Below are 22115 nucleotides of genomic sequence, written 5' to 3'. Positions count from 1 at the left end.
CGGCGCCGAGTATGGCTGCTGTGTTGCGAGCTCCGATACAACATGGTAGTGTTTTGTTTGTTTTGTTTACAATTCTTATGTTTTTTGTCTTGGATGTTGTCTGCCTTATTGTCTATGACAGACAAACACTTTTGGACATTGGTTCAGCAATTACACACCGTAAACCGGACTTCAAATTCCTCAATGCCGACCCGCTGTTTACAAACACACAAGTGGAGCCCTTTGTCTGGGCAGCCCGGACGCGGAAACGCAGAAGGAAAAGGGGAAACAGAGCTGGAGTTCTCATCAGAGTAAGACGGTGCACAAATCGACCCCCACTACCCAGAATTCTACTGGCAAATGTTTAGTCTCCGGATAACGAGCTGAAAGCACGGATCTCTTTCCAACGAGAAAGCATCCTGACTGGCTGCATATCTGCCTGGTACGGCAATAGCACAGCCCACAACCGCAAAGCACTGCAAAGGGTGGTGCGAACTGCCAGACACATCATCGGAGGTGAGCTTCCCTCCCTCCAGGACATATATACCAGGTGGTGTGTGAAAAAAGCTCGGAGGATCATCAGAGACTCCAGCCACCCGAACCATGGGCTGTTCTCACTGCTACCATCAGGCAGGTGGTATCGCAGCATCAGGACCCGCACCAGCCGACTTCATGATAGCTTCTTCCCCCAAGCAATCAGACTTTTGAACTCTTGATTTTCCACAATCAAAATACATCAGCACTGCACTTTATTACTCTTATATCTCACACAGGACTGTCATAAATTATATTATTATTATATTATATTCTCTCTTAACAACTTACTATCAACCGACAGCCTGAATGTCAATACAGTACAATACAACCTACTGTACATTCTATATATACTATATATACTTTTTTTATTGAATAATGTGTATCTATATTGTGCGTATTGTATACTGTACAGTGTATGTTATTATTTGTATATTGTGTTGTGTGTAATTATGTGTATATTAGACTTTAAATTGTGTTGTGTAAATTTGATGTTTATTGTAAATTGGTATATGTCTCATCACTGTCACGACTGCTATGTTGATCGGAACTGCACCCAAGAATTTCACACACCATTGCACTTGTGTATATGGATGTGTGACAATAAAAGTGATTCGATTTGATTCGTGTGTACGTTTTGCTCTTTTCGCTAGCCTGTTGTTTGATGTTGATGTCAGGTTGATCTGGGCCAAGCTCTTTTACCCGTAGTTTCTCCACCAAAGTTCTCCTCTCAAATTGATTTTGCTAAAGAGATCTTATTGAATTTGGGGGCAGACTGGGCAGCTGAGATCCTGCTCCTGTGTCCGCGTTCATCATTGCTATAGTATTACAATCTACTGGCAGAGACTGTCAGTCGTCCAATGAGACGATGTTGACAGGGAACGTGACTATGTCAAGAGTCCCAACCACCACTGACTGCGCACACTTGGGGCGCTGAGAGAATCGCCCCTCAGGCCGTAATATCGAGGCTGCTGAATGGCTAAATTTCTTTTGCACATGTGAATATCGTGTCAGCATTGGTTGCACTGCTCCGCCGAGGGGCGCTGGAAAAAGCCCCCCAAGCATGCACATTCGGTGGTGGTTGGGACTCTTGACAAGGAAGGGATGAAAAGGAAGCTAATTTTCCCCCACATAATGATTTATATATTACACGTTATTATGCAGTTTAAACACACATACTTAAAATAAGTTTTAAAAAATTACTTTAAAAATCCACAAGGTGGAAAGCACCCCCTATGGACCAGCCACCACTGTTTACAGTGCTGGTAGCCAGACCTGAAACAAGTATAGCCAAACAGTGAAACCAAACATGGACTGGACTGGACTGGACTGGACTGGACACAATGTTACAACCAAACAATAATTGACAAAGGACTAGAGGGAACATGAGGTCTTAAATACACGGACAAGGGAAACACATGACAAATACAACCAATGACAAGACTTAACTAATAACAAGATAACAATACTACTAAAACATGAACCAATGAAAATACAAGACTGATAACAAGTTAAAAAGACAATAAACCAATGAGAACAAGACACAACTGGAATGAATCAAAGGGAACACAGAGAACAGAGGCACAATAAAAATCAAACTTCAAACTAAAAGTCTTAAACCTTCTTGCGACCTCTAGTGGCCGCTAGGGAAATCATTACGACATCCTCACTATGCAACATTTTTCACAAGTGCCTAAGGCTTTTACATATTTAAAATTGTATTTATATTTAAATATAATGACAAATATTAGATTTTATTAAATTGATAAGATTGATAAGATTCGACAAGTCCTTCCAAAGTCAATGCATTCCTGCACTGAAAAAATAAAAATGTTCAATGAACTTAATAAAATTAAGGAAACTTTTTTAACAAAATTAAACCTTTTTCATCAAAAACTAATTTATTTGAATACATTTTATCAAGTATTGTTATACCAACTTAAATTTATTTTGTCACATCTACAAGAAACATTTTTGTCAAAGTCTTTAATGACATTGAGGCAATTTACTTTATACCACTTCCATTTTTCTGTCAAACATTTGTTGTTGTAAGTGTAATAAGCTGTGAACTTGTAGTCTCAGCAATATAGTATGGCATCTTGCCGATGAGTTTTAAATCAAGTTTTCCCACCAGGCGTTCTTCACATTTAACTCACAAACCACAATGATGGTGGCACTCAAAAATCATATTTTTTAGAGACAGATGCACTCACATGACACAAAAACCAAAGGGACAACAAACACAACACCACCAAATATTAAGAACTTAATTTGCAGTTTTTATTCATGCCGCTGCATTCTGGAAATCTGACATCACATGTACATCTGGTTATAGCCAATGAAAAATAATTCAGTTCTCCCAATGCAAATGGATGTGAACTTCCATTTAACAAATTTAAATTGATTGCACACAATATAATTAAGTCGTGGCAAAAAAAAATTACGAATTTTGTTACATTCAACAAAATTCAAAAAGGAGCAAAAATTTATTTTTTGAGTGTGTATGTGATCAAATAATACATAACTGACACTGCAAAAAGTTTAATGATTAGAACTGTGTAACCAAAATCCACATATGGTTAAGGGACTGGCTTCCATTAAAAAAGTTTTGTACATGTTCTATCTAGACTGATAAGCTTTAGCACACTGTAACAATGTGTTATGTGGTCCTGATAGCACACAAATCTTATATAATAAAATTATCTTTATAAAGACCTCTGCACATCATATTGATCCCATAAATGTTTGGTGTACTGGACACTGCATGGAAACCTTCCATTTAGATATCACACCTTCCATAGTCATCAGAAATAGAACTCCGAAAGTATATTTTTTAGTTATTTTCATGCACTGGGACTTTAATGAGAAGAATAACAACAACCTTGATAGGATTTGAATAAACATGAATGTTTAGGAAACAACTCTAAAAATAAAACTCTTACACTGTAAAAAATCTATTCATAGTTTTTGACACAAAATATTATGATTCTTAGAGTTGACAGACAATGGCATGAGTTGTCTTTATTTTAAAAAGCCTACACATTATATTGCAATTTCCATGGTTACATAATAAAATAAAAGACGTATTGGCATCTTTTTGCACATTTTATCACTGTAGTCCCAATTTTCATCTTATCTGATTTTGACTTTACAATTGTACTGAAAAGGACAAAGGTATTTTAGAGTTGTGCTCGTTAATGTCATTCCAGTCCATAGTTTAGAGGAGATACCATATCTTACACTGTCCCAATTAATCATCCCATAATTGGATACCTAGACAACACCCAGCTTTGCTCAGTACCTATAAAAACTCTGGGGTCGTGATATACTCGGAACATTTGTCTTGCTTGAGGTACCCCAGGTACGTTATGTCCATCAAAAATTTTCTACGTTTAGAATTTTTCTTCAAATGTACATTTCTGCTATCATTCTAAATGTAATTAAGATATTTCTTCTTTGTTACATGTGCACTTTTTTAAAGAAATTGGAACTGAAAATGGGGAAACTTACACTTATAGCAGGTAAGAGTAAATGTTGTTTATTTCTACATTTTTATTAGTGTTTAATTCATTCTATTATATTTTCCACTTACATAATATCATTGCTTATTCTAGGCTTGGGCTTGGTGCTCTGCCATGTCGGTGAGTCATTGAATATGTATTGCATCATTTAACAGCACCAAAAGTTGTTATTTTAATAAAATATCAAATATTGCTATGTTGAGAGATAACTGTCACTAAAAAAGTGTCATTATTCTAGACAGACATATTAGTCCAATTATAATGGTTTATGAGTGTAATTTAAGTCACCGCTATCAATATTTAAATTGCTCATTCATGGATCTCACTCTGTTGCAGCTATTGTAATATTTCAGTGCATATATGTCAGTGCAAGAGCCTCACACATTGACTTTTTAGCTAACTAGTGCATCTTTGTGTATCCATAACTAGCCTTTTCCATGGAGATGGCCTGCTACTTCACAAACTGGTCCCAGTACAGACCTGGAATTGGGAAGTATATGCCCTCAAATGTCGACCCCTTCCTTTGCACGCACCTTATCTATGCTTTCTCAATCATCAACTACGCCAACGAGCTTGTCACTTATGAGTGGAATGATGAGACCCTCTACAAGTCCTTCAATAACCTCAAGAATATGTATGTATCATAATTAAATTAAGAGCTTGCTTAAAATTTTAGTTGAAAATGTTCTCAAACTATTTAAAGGGATATTTCAGCCAAAAAAAATATATATATATATTATGTCATAATTTACTCACTTTCTTCCGTGGAACACAAAAGGCAGAGATATTAAGCAGAATGTTAAGGACTGACAGCCTCAGTCACCATTCACTTTAATTGCATCTTTTTCCATACAATGAAAGTGAATGGTGACTGAGAATTTTCATTCTGCCTTATATCTCCTTTTGTTTTCCATGGAAGAAAGAATGTTCATACAAGTTTGGAACAATATGAGAGTGAGTAAATAATGACATCATTTTCATTTTTTGTGAACTGTCCCTTAAAGATGAATTTTCTCTTAAAGACTTTAAAGCAAAAGATTATTACTGAAATTGTAAGATAGACCTACTGTATTTTATAAAGAAGTATTACTGGAGAAGTATAAAAGTAGAATTTAACTAAAAGTTAACATAAAATTACTCTTAGTAATGTCTATTATAATTACAAATATCTCCATTTATCCTCACAGAAATCCCCATCTTAAGACTCTTTTAGCTGTTGGTGGATGGAACTTTGGTTCAACACAGTAAGTATTTATTAAAAATATAATAAGTCATTAACTAGCTTGAGGCTGTTTACTAAGAACCATGTCAACGAAATTGCAAAAACATCAAAGATTGTTTCCAAAATCCATCTTAGGTTCTCCATCATGGTGTCCACTCCAGCAACCCGTCAAAAGTTCATCAAGTCTTCCATCGCGTTTTTAAGAACTCATGGATTCGATGGTCTGGACTTGGACTGGGAATACCCTGGATCAAGAGGGAGTCCTCCCGAAGACAAACAGAGATTCACACTGCTGTGCAAGGTCAAATTGGAGTCAAATGCCATGTTTAATCACCTATTGTGGTGCACTTTCCTTACCTGATCTCTTTTTATATTTACTTAACTACTTTTCTCTTTGCAGGAACTTGTTGAGGCCTATGAGGCAGAGAGCAAAGCTTCTGGCAGACCTAAACTAATGCTGACTGCTGCTGTAGCAGCTGGCAAAGGAACAATTGATGCTGGATATGAGATTGCAGAGATTGCCAAGTAAGCATGATGATTCCTATTCCAGTGTAATATGGAGAGATGCATTAAGTAAGCCATTCGTAGGTTGATTCCCATGGGATGTGTAAACACTGAGGCGCTCTCAAAACATTGCTATGTTTGTTTGAGCATCCGACCAGCACAACATAGAAACACTGGCAGAACCAGTGCGCTGAGTTTGGGGCAGGACTATCTGTTTGTTTGACCAGTGGCTGACAGGGGGAGTGTTTCGGGAAACTTGTTAGAATGTGATTTGAGATGCATACAAGATGCAAATTGGCCAAGTGAAAATGCATTTGGTTTCGACAAAGAAAATTGGGCACATAACACCTGTTGCCTTTTTTAATGCAACTGTCAAAGCAATTGTAGCCACCTCCTGTTTTTAGTTTTTTTGAGCCACATCAAGTGCAGCATAATTTCACTCACCACCATTAGCATCATCATAGAAATCTGTTATATTTTTGAATATAATCTTTGAATTTAAAATGGATTTATATCTGCTTTACACAGACACATTTATTTGGACAAGTGTAAATGCAATGTGCATACCCAATCGGATAGCAATCCTGAATTGTGTGTTTATTTTTGTCCTAGGTACCTGGACTTTATTAATATCATGACTTATGACTTCCATGGAACTTGGGAAAGATTCACAGGACACAACAGCCCACTGTACCAGGGGTCAAAAGATGAGGGAGACCTGATCTATTTCAATACCGTAAGAACTGATACCATCAAATACTGATGAGCTTTTTTCTGTGATGTACAACTTTCATATTCGTATAATTTTACCTTTAAATTTTAAACCTACACAATTTATAGTTTCCACATTTTAAAAACAACAATTCTCCAACTTCAGGATTTTGCTATGAGCTACTGGAGGGACAATGGCACCCCTGTGGAGAAACTCAGAATGGGTTTCGCAACATACGGTCGCACTTTCCGTCTGACAACTTCAGAAACTGGAGTTGGAGCCCCAGCAAGTGGACCTGCTGCAGCTGGAGCCTACACTCGTGAGGCTGGATTCTGGTCTTACTATGAGGTGGGAGCTTTAGAACAACCATTAAACCCACAAGATTAAGCCATAAAGTTAAAGGGATATACACAACACACACACACAAAAAGTCTGTTTGAAACAACATGCGGGTGAATAAACGATGACAGATTTTTCGTGGGTGAACTATCCCCCTAAAAGAAATTATGATGAAAAATACTCACCAAAAGTATCATTCAATGAAAACGCAATGACTTTGGAACAGTCCCAACATCTATTATTACTTTCAACATCTATATAGATCTGTGGCTTCCTAGAGGGAACAAACATCCAGTGGATTGATGATCAAAAGGTGCCTTATGCCACAAAGAACAATGAATGGGTTGGATTTGACACCAAGGAGAGCTATGAAACTAAGGTATGTTGAGCCTTTACTGCGTGGGGATTGGGTTAATTGACAAAATTTGCCAGCAACTGACCACCAACTCCTTAATTCTTTGCCTCTCAAGGTCCGTTATCTGAAAGACAAGAAATTTGGAGGAGCCTTTGTGTGGGCCCTTGATCTGGATGACTTTGCTGGACAATTCTGTAGACAGGGAAACCATCCTTTAATGGTCCATCTACGCAATCTTCTAGATATTGGTAAGAATTCACAAGCTGTCATTGCAAAAATGGCTGTCTTTAGTCATATTACATTTTATATTAAGTGTTTTTGAATACTTTATGCTTGCTTTAAAATTGTTATACAATGCACTCATTGTGTACCAATGTTGTTACATTGTGCTTAGATTAAGAAGGGATGGTTAGATGGTAAACCTTGTTCTGCAAAAAGTCTTGCTAGGTTCACATTCAATATTCACGTTTATTTGGAGCCCCCTGCAGTGAACCAACCTTTACCCCAACCCTAACCCTTGTGGCAAAATATTGTATATGTAGAAATTAGCATATACCAAGATTAATAAATGCTGTACAAGTATTGTGCATTGTTAGTGGATGTTAACTATTGTATTTTCACTAATGTTAACAAATGCAACTATTGTAAAGTGTTACCCACTGGTTTTTATTATCTGCCGTTAAAAAACATCAACCATAAAAATCACAAAATCCAAACTAATGCTAATCAACGTACTCTTTTTCAAAAGTGCCTACACTGCCTCCAGCCACCACCACAAGACCTGGTGAACCAACTACAAGTACCACCACAACTACCACAACAACCACTCATGCTCCAGGACCAGGATTTTGCAATGGAAAGCCAGATGGACTCTACCCCCATCCTGAGGACCCAGTGAAGTTTTATAACTGTGCAGGAGGCAATTCTTACCTGAGTTCCTGTTCTGCAGGCACAGTGTTTGATGACAGATGTAAGTGCTGTAGTTGGCCCAAACACTAACAGATCGCTAATGTACAATCTAATGACAAACCATATACGAACTCTGGACAAAACAGGACACTGAGAATTTGCATTTGCACACAAAAGCAACTTTAAATAGGAGCATTAGTATAGACTGCAAATAATTCCTTATTGTGTCTTCATCCCATTTGAATGTACTGTATATTGAAACTGTATTAAGCCTCTTTTTGAATGACTGCTTTGTCAATTTGTTTCTTTTTTCTTTTTTCTATGAAGAAATTAATAAACTATCTTGTCATTTCTGGAGACGTTTATGGAAATATATTTTACAAGTGCAAACAAACTCATCGCTCAAAAGCAAAACTCAAATACTTAACTCAAAAGCAACTTCTCAAAGCAAAACATCAAACATATGGGAAAAAATCATATCTATAATGTAAATAATGACTTAAATGAAACAACAACTATAATGTGAATAACGACTTTAATTTTGGACTGTTCCTCATACAAACTAACACACATGGGACTACTTTTATGATATGATATGGTGCATCTTAGTCATCTTTGAAGCTTCAAATGCTTCAGTCCCCATTCTTTTTTAATCACAATTGAAAAAAAGAAAAGAAAAAAAAACACTACATTCTGCAAATCTTCAACTTTTTGTTTTCCACAAAAGAAAGACCTTATTAGGCCATCACATCATGATGGAAACTTGCGCTAGTGTAATTTCTTTAAGAAAGAAAATTGCTGCACATAGCCACATACATGTTCCACTTTCACATCCATGTTTAGTGTTGTCATTATGAAGTTATGTTTACATTTTTAAAGTTTCCTAAATGGGGTCAGCTGATACAGTAACAGTGAGAGACAGTACAAACTGTACAAAATCACACAGCATACAGTCAATAAAAGTGGTGTGTTATCAATATACATTATCAAAGGTCTTGGATAGTAGATCATTAGTGTATTTCAACATAAAAAGGACACAAACTGGAGATGTAAGAGGCAATTCATTTTATCTGAGCAAGATGATTAGTACTTTAAATGATTAAGGCTCAGCTATACTGCCCAGCCCTACAATCAAAAAATGACTTTGATTTGATTCAATCGTGGACAGTGGATCCACATGTTTAAAATGAGTTTTATTAACTTGAAATTACTATGTAATCTCAACACAAAAACGTTGTGTAGAAAGAACCTAGTTGAATTGGGTAAACCCAACAAAATTAGATGTGTCAATGTAACTCAAATAAATCTATTTTATTTATTTTTGTACACTGGGAAAAATTAATCAGTGGGGTTGTAACACTGTAACAACAACAAAAAAAAAAAATAGAATATTTTCAACAAATGAATCTGTTTGTTAATTTACTTAGATATTTTAAAGGTGCAGTATGTAAGATTCAGAAACCCTTGTTATTAATGACACCTGTAGCCGTTATGTGTACAGCAGCCAGCTACCTCGTGCTCACGCTCATGCATACACTCCATAGGGATGCGAGCGAGCGAGCATCGGCCAAAACAATGAGTGGATCACGTTCGGTACAAAGAGACCGAACGTGATCCACCAGCATCATGCTGACAGATGAGGTAGCATAATTACAATTACACAGTTATGATTGTTTTACTAAAACCTTTGAGACTAAATAAAACCACTTATCAGCTAACATAGCATACTGATACACACATACAGTTACATACTACCGAACTATACCAGACAGTTTACTGTTGCACCGCACTGTTATGTTGCACTATTGTATGTTTTGTATGTCATATGTTGTACTACGATCAAGAAACCAGCATATTTGCTTAAATTTATCCTGTATACCTGACTTTTAGTATAAAGAGAAGATCGTTGAAATTATTCGAAAGTTACGAAGCAAAGTAGCTTGCAATTCGTCAGCATTAGCAAGCAAGATCAAGTTAACTAAAATTACACAAATCAATCCTTATGGCACTATATTTCACATTCTTTGCAGTTATGTAATCTTAACTGTCTAATAAGAAGAATGCCAATTCAGGGTCGGTTTTGATCCCCAAAACCGAACGAAGGTCCCTCCAGAAATCAAATGCCCTGTCGATGTTCACTCTAGTTTTCGCTCCACCACGATCACATTCCCGCTTAGCCGGATGGGATTCAGTAGAAGGCTCTCGGGAGTGCACAAAAATGTCACATCCTTTGGATTTTCCCGGCAAAACCGACCCGCTCCCTTGGCATGAATATCAGTCTACAGGCTTTAATAGGCAATCTAGGAAGTCCGGGAAGGGCTCATTTTTTAAAGTTGCGTTACAAGCCATTCACACATTGGCAAAAAAAAAGGAGAATATTACATGAAAATTGTTACATATTGCACATTTAAATAACCAACTTAATATCATTAGTTACAAATACATATTTTTTTATGGTTAAATGTTGTATGTATTATCTTGAGTAATCTCTACAAGGCTTTATAGGCGTGTGGATTTTCGATATAGTATTTAAGTTACATTTACTTGTTACTTAGTTGCTGTCCTTTTCTGCATATCGCTGCCCCCTTCCGCATATCGTGGCGCCGTTTTGTGGCACATTCTACATAACGCTGTGGCACATGCAGCCCCATTTCACGGCCGGCCCACCGGGAAAAGTCCCGGTTCTACCAATGGCCAGTCCGCCACTGCTCCATAGGGACACGAGCGAGCAAGCATCGACCAAAACAATGACGTAACGTACAAAGAGACAACGTGATTCACCAGCATCATGCAGCATAATTAAAATTACATAGTTATGTTTGTTTTACTACAAACTTTGAAACTGTATATTATATTTGACTCTCCAGTGCTGCAACAGGGCTAAAACAAAGTGTGGATATAGGTCTGACTATGCGAGACTGTAGTTTGAAGTAATCACTTTTCTTTGCATGATTCATTGACTGCATTTATACGATAGCTTATGTCAGCGTTAGCTAGCTAGCCAGCTTTATCAATAGCTGTTAGCTAAATTTGGTGGATGATGACAGTAGCTGTTTATAAAATAGACTGTACATTATAAATATGTTGACACAATTCAGTATTGATGTGATTCCATCACAAATGTCATTTTGATATATTGATGTGCTATAGTTTTATAATAACAGAATGTATATATTTTCTGTATAACCAAGTTACATTACACTAATGAATGGAGCTTTTTGCATTATCTTGAACATTGTCTAGCTTTCGTTTCATGTGTTATTTTTCATGTGGTATTATTCATAGTTTACCTTGCTGAATAATTACAGATTAACATTGTTTATGACAGTTACTGTGCAGGCTAGATCAAGTTAGCTAAAATTACACAGATCAATCCTTAAGGCACTATATTTCACATGATTTGCAGTTATGTAAGCTTACCTGTCCAATAAGAAGAATATCAATTCAGGGTCGGTTTTGATCCCCAAAACCAAACGAAGGTCCCTCCAGGAATCAAATGCCCTGGCGATGTTCACTAGTTTTCGCTCAACCACGATCACGTTCCCGCTTAGCCAGACGGGATTCAGTAGATAAATGTTTTTTTTTTTTGGCTTACTCTGAGTTTGTGTAGGAGTCGGTGCTGTGCTGGGAGTTGGATGTTTGCTGGATTCCTTCTCTAAGATAACATTACCTATTGTTGCAGTTTGTTGTCGCTGTTGAATAGCGGAAGAGAAGCTATTACTGTCTGAGGCAAGGCTCTCGGGAGTGCGCATAAACGTCACATCCTTTGGATTTTTCCGGAAAAACCGACCCGCTCCCTTCGCATTAAAATCAGTCTACAGGCTTTAATAGGCAACCTAGGAAGTCCGGGAAGGGCTCATTTCTTAAATTGCGTTACAAGCCGTTCACACATTGGCAAAAAAGGCGAAAATTACATGAAAATTGTTACATATTGCACCTTTAATGTTAGTAAATGCATTTCTTGCCCTTGATCCATCTGCAGAGCACTATACATATACAATACTCATGTACACATGCTGTATAAAAGACGAAAGAATTATAATTTTTTGGGGTGAACGAATTTAACTACTGTGTGTTAACATTAATGCATTATGAACTAACAATTAACAAATTTCATAAATTTACATTAACCCAAAATATTGTTCATTGCCACTTGAGTGAATTAAACTAATGTTAACATATAAAAAGTTGTAACTGTAGTTCATGGTGAAATAATAGGTACTGTTCCTATCTTGTACATATTTTGATACCAAACCTGTTTCTTTGTACTCCCATTTGTGTTTTAGTCTATATAAGTTGGTGTGTTTTTGTGGTTTGTATTTTTCTTGTATACATTTACAAATGTATTGCTGTTGAAATGTTTAATGAATTTGTAAAATTGTAATATGAATAAATATTTGGAATTTCTTTTGAAACACTTGTTGACTACACTTTTTTATAATAAATAGGCTATATTAGGAAACTTGGAATATAAATTAAATGAAAATCAAGTGTAACTAACTTAAAAATATGTGTAGCCTATCAGAAAAAATAAGTAAATATTTCTTGATAATGGTAGTTCCCTACAAGATAAATACTGCCTTTATAACTTAGAGAAATGGCCTGTAAATTGATAATTTGAGTTTGCATTACATGTAATGTTTAATATCAAGTTCAAAACACTCAAAAAGCTGATGCAAAGAGTTGCTTTATTTACTTTATTTTAACATTTAATCATGCAAAGCATGCTGGAAAGTTTCATCAATGTTTCTATTCATGTAGTCCCAACTCAAATGGATTAATTAAACTTCCATTTTACAAATAGATAGAATGCAATGTTATCAAGTTGTGACAAAATGTTTTAGAATTGTGTTGCTTAAGTTCATTTTAATTAAGTAAACTGAGCAAGCAGCAAAAATCCTTTTTTGTGTGTATTCAGTCAACTAAAAGGGTTTAAAACCATGAGAAAAACATGTTAGTTAGTTATGTTAGTTATTTAACATGTTAGTTATTTATTTCTTAGCCCCATATGAAGAAAATCATATAATGGGAATAACTTTTTTTGGTCTGTTCCTCACACAAAACTAACGCACAAGTCATATACTACTTTAATGATACTTTTATGGTGATTTTTACTTAGACCTGAGCCCCATTGAAAACCTTTGTAATGTGATCAAGTGGAAGATGGATGGCCACAAGCTATCAAACAAAGCCGAGCTGCTTGAATTTTTGTGCCAGGAGTGGCATAATGTCACCCAACAGCACTGTGAAAGACTGGTAGCGAGCATGCCAAGACACATGAAAGCTGTGAAATCAGGGTTATTCCACCAAATATTGATTTCTGAACTCTTCCTAAGTTAAATCATTAGTATTGTGTTGTTTAAACATGAATATGAACTTGTTTTCTTTGCATTATTCGAGATCTAAAAACACTGCATCTGTTTTTTGTTATTTTGACCAACTGTCATTTTTTTGCAAATAAATGCTTTAAATGACAATATTTTTATTTGGAATTAGGGAGAAATGTTGTCAGTACTTTATAGAATAAAACAAAAATTTTCATTTTACTCAAACACATACCTATAAATAATAAATCCAGAGAAACTGATAATTTTGCAGTGGTCTATTAATTTTTTTCAGAGCTGCATATATATATACTATACGTACTGTACAGTATATAAATTTGTCTTAAGGTGCTATATGTAAGATTGACAATAAGCGTTTGAAATGGGTACTGCAGTCCAAATTCAAAATATTGGAGAGTTGCCTGCTCTGCCCCAGACTCGAAGCTCATGCGGGTTGGCAGAATGTTGACATGCAAATTTGCCAACTCAGCATCCGTTTTAAAGGATTTCTGGGCTTTAAGCTGTCACCATCTTCCAAAGGCATCTCCAATATTTATTCTTGTTTTACTATGCCTCTGGTCATGGTGGTTTTTAGATGGATGGCGAGGCTTTTTAGGTCGGGTGGAATCTGTTAGCTCTGATCCAGTTGCTGGCTTCCATGGCTGCAGCATGCAGTGTCAAATCTGGCAACCCAGCGGTGTCGAAATACTATTGGTGAGTGAGCAGTGGGTGGGATCACACAGGCCAAAACATAAACAGAAATTCCGGCCTGGAATAGAAACTTCAAAGTAGAATATACTGGCTGAAGCATTGTTATTGGAGAAGCCAGTATTTCAACTTAGCATGTTTCCTAAATCTCTAATGGCATATTATGGTCATTTTATGATTTAGTACAGTAAAAATATTACATATAGCACCTTTAAAACCTGGTTTGGTCTTCATCTTTATTACAATAATGAACAAACACAATCTGTTTTAACTGATAACACACAAATTATTGTATTGTTATTGCACATATTGAACACATCATTCAAACATTCACAGTGTTGATTGGAAAAGTATGTGAACCCCTAGGCTAATGACGTCAACAAAAGCTAATTAGAGTCAGGAGTTGACAAACCTGGCATACAATTCATGAAACGAGATTGGAGGTGTGGGTTAGAGCTACTTTGACTAATAAAAAGCACTCAAACATTTTGAGTTTGCTATTCACAAGAAGCATCTGCTGACATGGATGACTCACAAAAAAAGAGATCTCAGATAACCTACAATCAAGAATTGTTGCTTTGCATAAAGCTGGAAAGTGTTACAAAGTTATCTCAAAGAGCTTAGCTATTTATCCATCCAAAGTTAAACAAATTTTCTTTCAATGGAAACAATTTAGAACTTTGGCTACTCTCCCTAGAAGTCTAGCCATCCAGCCAAGATGACCCAAAGGGCACACCGCAGAATGCTCAGTGAGGTAAAAATGAACCCTAGAGTGGCAGCTAAAACTTGAAGGAATCATTTGAACTGGTTAACATCTTTGTTCATAAGTCTACTATACAGAAAACATGAAACAGGCATGTCCATGGCAGGACACCACGAAGGAAGCTGCTGCTTTCCAACAAAAACATTGCTGCATGCCTGGAGTTTGCCAAAGACCATCTTGACACTACACAACACAACTGGGAAAATGTTTTTGGGACTGACAAAGGTTGAATTGTTTGGGAAGAACATACAGCAATACATATGGCGTAAAAAGGGCACCGCATACCAACATGAAAACATCATCCCAAACTTGAAGTACAGTGGAGGGAGCATTATGATTTGGGGCTGCTTTGCTGCTTCGGGGCCTGGACCACTTGCCATCATCGAGGGATAAATGAATTCCCAAGTTTATCAAGATATCCTACAGGATAATGTCAGGGTTGCTGCGCGCCAGCTGAAGCTCAGTAGAAGCTGAGTGATGCAGCAGGACAATGACTTTAAACATTTAAGTAAATCCAATACAGAATGACTTCCAAAAACAAAAATCCACCTTTTGGAGTGGCCCAGTCAGAGCCCAGACTTTAACCCAATAGAAGGTCTGGAAGGCTGTGGAATGATCTCAAGAGAGCCGTTCACACAAGAAATCCTAAGAATATGGTTGCGCTAAAGCAGTTCTGCAAGGAAGAATGGGTCAAAATTCCTTCTGAACATTGTGCAGGTCTAATTTACATTTATCAGAAACGCATTGTTGAGGTTATTGATGCCAAAGGAGGATCGACGACCAGTTATTAAATCCAAGGGTTCACTTACTTTTTCCACAGTACTGTGAATGTTTAATGGCATGTGTTCAATAAAGACATGAAAGATTATAATTGTTTGTGTGTTGTTAGCTTAAGCATATTGTGTTTGTCTATACTTGTGACATTGATGAAGATGAGATCACATTTTATGACCAATTAATGCAGAAAACCAGCTAATTCCAAAGGGTTCACATACTTTATATATATATATATATATATATATATATATATATATATATATATATATATATATATATATACTGTATACATGCACACACACACACACACATATAATGTATACGGTATATATATTACAATAAAAATGATGTAGGCTAATCTTTAAATAAAATAAATCTTGCCTATATTCTTACACCACTTAGTTCACTCTAACTACAACTACTTTTATGTTTTAACTGAAAGCATTGTTATGTTAAGAAATCTCATGTTAAGAAAATGCTTAATAATTAGTATTTTGAGAAGCTGGCACTTGCTCTGTAAAAATGCATATTATCAGCAAATACACTGGTGAATAAATAGCATGTGTGACTATTTCTGCAACTTCAGACGTCTTTAAATTTAAATGTAAATACAAAGGAAATGGACATTTAAAAGTTGTAAAAATGTAAATATAATATAAACTTTTATAAACTATTATAATGTGCCACTGATATTATCAGAGGTATATGGATAGAGTTTTTACACAAAGCTAATATCATGAATATAAATTTGTTCATAATAGCCTTTTACTGCTGTGCTTACATTGTTCATACAGTACCTGACTCACATTGACTTTTCTATGACCCTGTTCTCTCTCTGTGTGAAAGACAGAAAATAAGAAAATAACATACACTGCATAGAACAAATGTACCTTTATCTGTTTGAATAATGGTCTTACACAATTTTCTTACATAACACCGGGTACATTTTATAATCAATAATTGCGTTAATAACTGATAGATATGGTTCCAGTACTGGAATTTCCCTGTATGATCTATTAGAAAATATGTGAGCTGCACATGCTTACACATCCCTGCCATATTACAGGCTGCTGACCCTGAGTTAATTCTTAAGGCTATTAAGGATCGTGTAAAATTTGTCATATTATCTTTGTCATATCTGTCTGCATGCCAAATGTCCACACGCCTCAAGTCACTAAAGCATATTGTGTTTGTGATGACAAATTTTGTGACTGTAGCAGCAATACTGCAGTTTAGTTACAGTACTAGAGTTTCTAGTTTCGGTAATAATGAAAAAGGTAAAGAGCTTGAGGTAAAATTCAAAATAGGTCACTAACTAAAGAAAAATAGGTTTCTTTTGAGAAAAGTTAAAAACATGATCTGAAAAGATAGGAAGTTTAAACAGTATTCATGGTGTTGTTTTTAAATGCACATTTTTTATTATTACAATGTAATTACAAAATAAAAATAAAAAAGGATTAAAAAAGTATTTAAAAATAGAGCACCTTCCTTCACAATCTCAGGTGAGTAAATTGCCTTTAAATTGTCAATGTATTCTTAAGTGTTTTGAAAAGCATTTCATTCTACTGTGAGCAGCCTCAAGGGAACGACTATCCACACTCTTGTTTCCACTGTGAAAGATATACATTGTGTTTGTATCTTTGTCTTTAAAAAATAAATTATGAAATTGCTCAAATCAGGTAAATCTTGATTGGACAATGGCTAAAATATGACCAATCTTGATTTGTCTATAGGCTATCTTAAATTAGAGTGGACATTTATTGTAATCCTATACATGTGTAGCCCTTCCTATCACTCTCCCCACCCCTCACTTTACATTGTGGCTTTTCCCACAAAGAACACAAGGGACATGTAGCAGCAACAAAATGAACAGGGTAATAACACATTTAACAGGTATTTAAGCATTTTTTGTCATTCTTAATGACAATAATTAATAATTGTAGAATTGTTTAATTACAATATACTAACACACATCTCATGTAAAACCATTTAATAGTTATCTTATTTTATTAATATTTTTTAGGCTTGAATCTGCTCTTTCAATTTGGTAAGATGATTTTCATTGCACTGTGTAGTATAGGAAGAAATGAAATGTAGAATGTTGAAAATGAGAATATTTCATAGAAACAACAACGTTATGACCAAATTACTGATGCTGACACACTGATTTGCAATTTTTTTCCTCAGTTACTTGTTCAAGACTGGTGTGTTACCTCACAAATTGGTCTCAGTACAGAGCAGGAGCTGCAAAGTATCTTCCGGAGAATGTGGACCCAAACTTGTGTACTCATTTAATCTATGCATTTGCCAATATAAACTATATAGCAGGTAGTGAGTGGAATGATGTGGCATTCTACTCAACCTTCAATGCACTAAAGAACCGGTAGGTTTGTGGCCCAAGTTTTTGACTTAGAGTCTTGTTTTAATAATTGATTTGTCATATGTTTTGCTGCGTGAAAAAGATTTTACAAAAATGTTTGTTCCACTTTTGAAGAAATCCTCAACTGAAAACCTTGCTGTCTGTCAGAGATCAGGACTCAGGCCAGTACGTTTTCTGTTGTTATATTTTTGAAAATGTTTCCCTCTACTGGTAACAGTTTTTCACACGATTGTTGTATACAGTAGATCTTCCAAATAAACACACACACACACACACACACACACACATATATATATATATATATATATATATATATATATATATATATATATATATATATGTATGTATGTATGTACATGGTCTCACCAGATTCTCCAACATGTTGTCCAAATGGACCAACCGTCAGACATTCATCAAGTCTTCCATAGAATTCCTTAGGAAGCATAAATTTGATGGACTGGATTTGGACTGGGAACACACTCCAGAAGAGCCACCGGAAGATAAGCTGAAATATACACTATTGTGCAAGGTTAAAGCCAAGTATATGTTCATATAGTTCCAAGAGTTTTCCATTGCAACAATATGAATAGCATATATATATATATATGTGTGTGTACCAATGTAACAAACAAATTCTTTGAAACTCTAGGAACTTTTGGAAGCATTTATAGCTGAAGGCGCAAACAAAGATACAAGACTGATTTTGACAGCAACTGTATCAGCACAGAGAGAAGTAATTAAAAGGAGTTACAATATTCCAGAGATCTCAAAGTAAGTGAAAAATAACATCCATTCCATATCAATTTATAAAAAGTTACTACATTTCAATTTCATAAAGGTTTTCATTAAATTGAGTTGCGTAATCTTTGACCAAATAAAATGAAGAAAAAAAAAACCTAAATAATTTAATTTGGTTAAAGATTACACAAGCCAAGTCAATATGATAGAAATATTTTATGAAATGTGTAAATCTTACAAATAGGCTAAGTGTCAGTAATTAATAGTGGTTTAGGAAATTATTATTTTGCTGTTTCATATGGTTTATATTCTATTCTATGCGGATAGTTATTATATTTATATGGCATTGATGTTAATTTGATTTTATATGTAACATCCTATCTAATTGTTCAGACTGAGAATGTATTTATTTATTTACAAATTAATCACATGGTGCTTTGTATATGTTTAGAAAGAAATATGCCCTCATAAAAGAAGTAAAGATATCTCTGAAAATCAAACACAAAGGGCAAATATTGCCCCTTAATTAAAAACTTCATTTCTGATACCTTGAAAGTGCAAAAAAATACTTTTTATTTTTTTATTTTTTTTCTAGATACTTGGACCATATTAGTGTCAAGACATTTGATTTTCATACCTTTGAAAACGGAATTGTGAGACATCACAGTCCTTTGTACAGCAGTATCCATGATGAGGAGGATGCCTACACAAACACTGTAAGAGGATTATCTTTTTCCATACTCATACAAGCACTGGCTTCAACAGTGACACAGTAATATAATTTGTATCTTGCATGCAGGATTATGCCCTACAATACTGGAGAGTCCAGGGAGCTCCTGCTGAGAAGTTATTGATGGGCTTTGCCACTTATGGCCGCTCCTTCATCCTCTCCTCCACTCAGAGTGGTGTTGGTGCCCCGGCCAGTAACTTTGCTTCCCCTGGACCTTTTACTCAAGAGATGGGCCTGTGGTCTTATTTTGAAGTTAATGTCATGAGTCAAGCATTTTGTTTGATATCGGTTTTTTTTTAAGTTTTTTTATGTATTGCAAATGCTCTTAAATGTATCATTGGCAATTTCCAATTATGTGTTCAGCTTTAATTTGAACATTCTCTTTTGGTTTTTCAAGATTTGTCTTTTCCTAAATGGTGGTGTGATACAGTGGCTAGAGGACCAGAAAGTTCCATTTTCTGTTAAAGGGAGTGAATGGGTGGGTTTTGACAATCTAAAGAGCTTTGAGACAAAGGTACATCTCTACTCATCTTATGCCATGCTACCATTATGTCTAACCTTACAGATAACGTAACAAGAAATATGACAGTTTTGCTTTATATTGTTCAGATAAAATACTTACAGGAACATAGCTTTGGGGGAGCGTTTGTATGGACTCTGGACCTGGATGATTTTTCTGGATATTTCTGTGGACAAGGCAATTACCCTTTAGTCCGCCAACTGAAGAAACTGTTAATAGTTGGTGAGATTTACAGAACTACATGTAACATATATAAAGCAAATATACTGTAAAAACTGTTACCGTTACATCTAAATGGTTGTTTAGTTTATTAGAACTTTCAGATTCTGAAACATGTTTATTTATTTGCTACAGGAGCAAAAGAAGAAATGCATATTTCCATGACTACAAGCACCAGCATTTCCATCAACACTTTTGCAGTGGTTGGGCAGAGCTCTTCACCACCGACAACATGTATGAAGACTCTCAGCTCTCTTCCGGCACTGGAAAGCCAGTTCTGTGCAAACAGACCAGATGGATTTTATCGCAAAAAAGATGATCTTAATTTATTTTATTTATGCCATAGAGGCAAGACAAATATCACCTGGTGTATCCCTGCCATTTTCAATCATTCTAGAACAGCACAGCCATCACAGATTATAACTTTCATTGCATTTTGGACTGCAAGTATCCTAACTCTGTGGCATACTCTACTTTAAGAGCTTTGCACTGATTTAACATACAAGCATAGTGCAGCATACCTAAAATATATCCTATATAAAACTGTACATGTGGGGCACTTGTGATCGTTATTGTGGATATCACTATTAAAGAGATAGTTCTCCAAAAAATGAATAGTCTCTAATTATTTACTCAACCTCATGCCATCCCTGATGTGTATGAATTTCTTTCTTCTGCTTAAAACAAACAAAGATTTTTAGAAGAATATCTCAGCTCTGTAGGTCCACACAGTGAAAGTGAATGGTGGCCAGAACTTCGAAGCTCTAAAAAGCACATAAAGGCAGCATAAAAGTAATCCATAAGACTGAAGTGGTTAAATCTATATCTTCTGAATAAATATAATAGGTGTGGGTGAGAAACAGATCAATATTTAAGTCCTTTTATCAATATAAATCTCCACTTTCACTTCCACGTTCTTCTCCTTTGTTTTTGGCAATTTGCATTATTTGTGCATATCACCACCTACTGGGCAGAGAGGATAATTAATAGTAAAAAAGGACTTAAATATTGATCTGTTTCTCACTCACACCTATCATATCGCTTCTGAAGATATATACCACTGGAATCGTATGGATTACTTTTATGCTGCCTTTATATGCTTTTTGTACCTTTAAAGTTCTGACCACCATTCACTTGCATTGAATGGACCAACAAAACTGAGATATTCTTCTAAAAGTCTTCGTTTGTGTTCAGCAGAAGAAAGAAAGTCATACACATCTGGGATGGCATGAGGGTGAGTAAATGATGAGAGAAGGCTAATTTTTAGATTAACTATCCCTTTAAGTCTTTTTGACTCACAAGTCTGCTGTAAAATTTGCCTTATTTACCTTTGAGCCATTTTAATCAATAGCCAAGCAATGAATTTATCAAAGAAAGTTGCTCAATGATGTATGATTGATGTTGTCAATAACTGATTGCTGAATATATTTTAAAATATAAGTAACTGTATTCCACTACAGTTACAATTTAAATCATTGATAATTAAAATTACAGTTACATTCAAAAAGTATTTTGATTACTGAAGAGATTACTTTGTATTTTATTGTCATTTGTTTCATTTAATATTTAATCCTTTCAGATCGATAACATTTATACATAGAAATGATTCAATCCAAAGTGCATTTGAACAGCGGTGAAACACTTTCTTATGATGTGTTACATTCATACGAGCAGACAGAGAAGTTTGAAGTAAGTTTGGAGCAGAAGAAATTGAAATAAACCTTGTGTAAATTGTCAGCTTTACGCTAAGCTAAAATGCCATTTTACATGCACATGTTACCAGGCATGATCATATTTTTTTATCAAGAATATTCACGTTGGATCATAATTTCTTTTTTTTATTTTAGTAAGACCTTTGATATTAGGGCAAAAATCGTATTC

The 22115-nt window shown here is 35.4% G+C and overlaps 2 protein-coding genes across 2 annotated transcripts; both read left to right on the top strand.

Annotated features, from left to right (window-relative positions):
- Positions 1 to 3998: 3998 nt before the first annotated feature.
- Positions 3999 to 8426, top strand: LOC127426540 (acidic mammalian chitinase-like). Its single transcript, XM_051673410.1, has 11 exons — positions 3999 to 4034; positions 4128 to 4154; positions 4464 to 4668; positions 5222 to 5278; positions 5392 to 5557; positions 5657 to 5781; positions 6373 to 6496; positions 6638 to 6820; positions 7074 to 7190; positions 7282 to 7414; positions 7915 to 8426. Exons 1-11 carry the CDS (start codon positions 4010 to 4012, stop codon positions 8163 to 8165), a joined length of 1413 nt encoding a protein of 470 aa, XP_051529370.1. The 5' UTR covers positions 3999 to 4009; the 3' UTR covers positions 8166 to 8426.
- An 8709-nt stretch (positions 8427 to 17135) lies between these two features.
- On the top strand, positions 17136 to 20913 carry ovgp1 (oviductal glycoprotein 1). Its single transcript, XM_051673408.1, has 11 exons — positions 17136 to 17540; positions 17671 to 17694; positions 17835 to 18030; positions 18142 to 18192; positions 18397 to 18556; positions 18677 to 18798; positions 19361 to 19481; positions 19565 to 19747; positions 19893 to 20009; positions 20105 to 20237; positions 20370 to 20913. The coding sequence occupies exons 1-11, from the start codon at positions 17513 to 17515 to the stop codon at positions 20711 to 20713; spliced, it is 1479 nt and encodes a 492-aa protein (XP_051529368.1). The 5' UTR covers positions 17136 to 17512; the 3' UTR covers positions 20714 to 20913.
- Positions 20914 to 22115: the final 1202 nt, after the last annotated feature.

The sequence above is a fragment of the Myxocyprinus asiaticus genome, chromosome 35 (assembly GCF_019703515.2).
Source record: "Myxocyprinus asiaticus isolate MX2 ecotype Aquarium Trade chromosome 35, UBuf_Myxa_2, whole genome shotgun sequence".
NCBI lineage: Eukaryota > Metazoa > Chordata > Actinopteri > Cypriniformes > Catostomidae > Myxocyprinus > Myxocyprinus asiaticus.
Note: the sequence above shows the minus strand (reverse complement) of the source record. Positions and strands in the feature narration are given on the sequence as shown.

Excerpts from the sequence above, each read along its gene's own strand:
- ovgp1 (XM_051673408.1), top strand. The coding sequence starts at position 17,513 with ATGAACAGGGTAATAACACATTTAACAG. Across the intron at positions 18,031-18,141 it reads TTCAATGCACTAAAGAACCG|AAATCCTCAACTGAAAACCT; the intron begins GTAGGTTTGTGG and ends CCACTTTTGAAG. Across the intron at positions 18,799-19,360 it reads AATATTCCAGAGATCTCAAA|ATACTTGGACCATATTAGTG; the intron begins GTAAGTGAAAAA and ends TTTTTTTTCTAG.
- LOC127426540 (XM_051673410.1), top strand. The coding sequence starts at position 4,010 with ATGGGGAAACTTACACTTATAGCAG. Across the intron at positions 6,821-7,073 it reads GATTCTGGTCTTACTATGAG|ATCTGTGGCTTCCTAGAGGG; the intron begins GTGGGAGCTTTA and ends ACATCTATATAG. Across the intron at positions 7,415-7,914 it reads ACGCAATCTTCTAGATATTG|TGCCTACACTGCCTCCAGCC; the intron begins GTAAGAATTCAC and ends CTTTTTCAAAAG.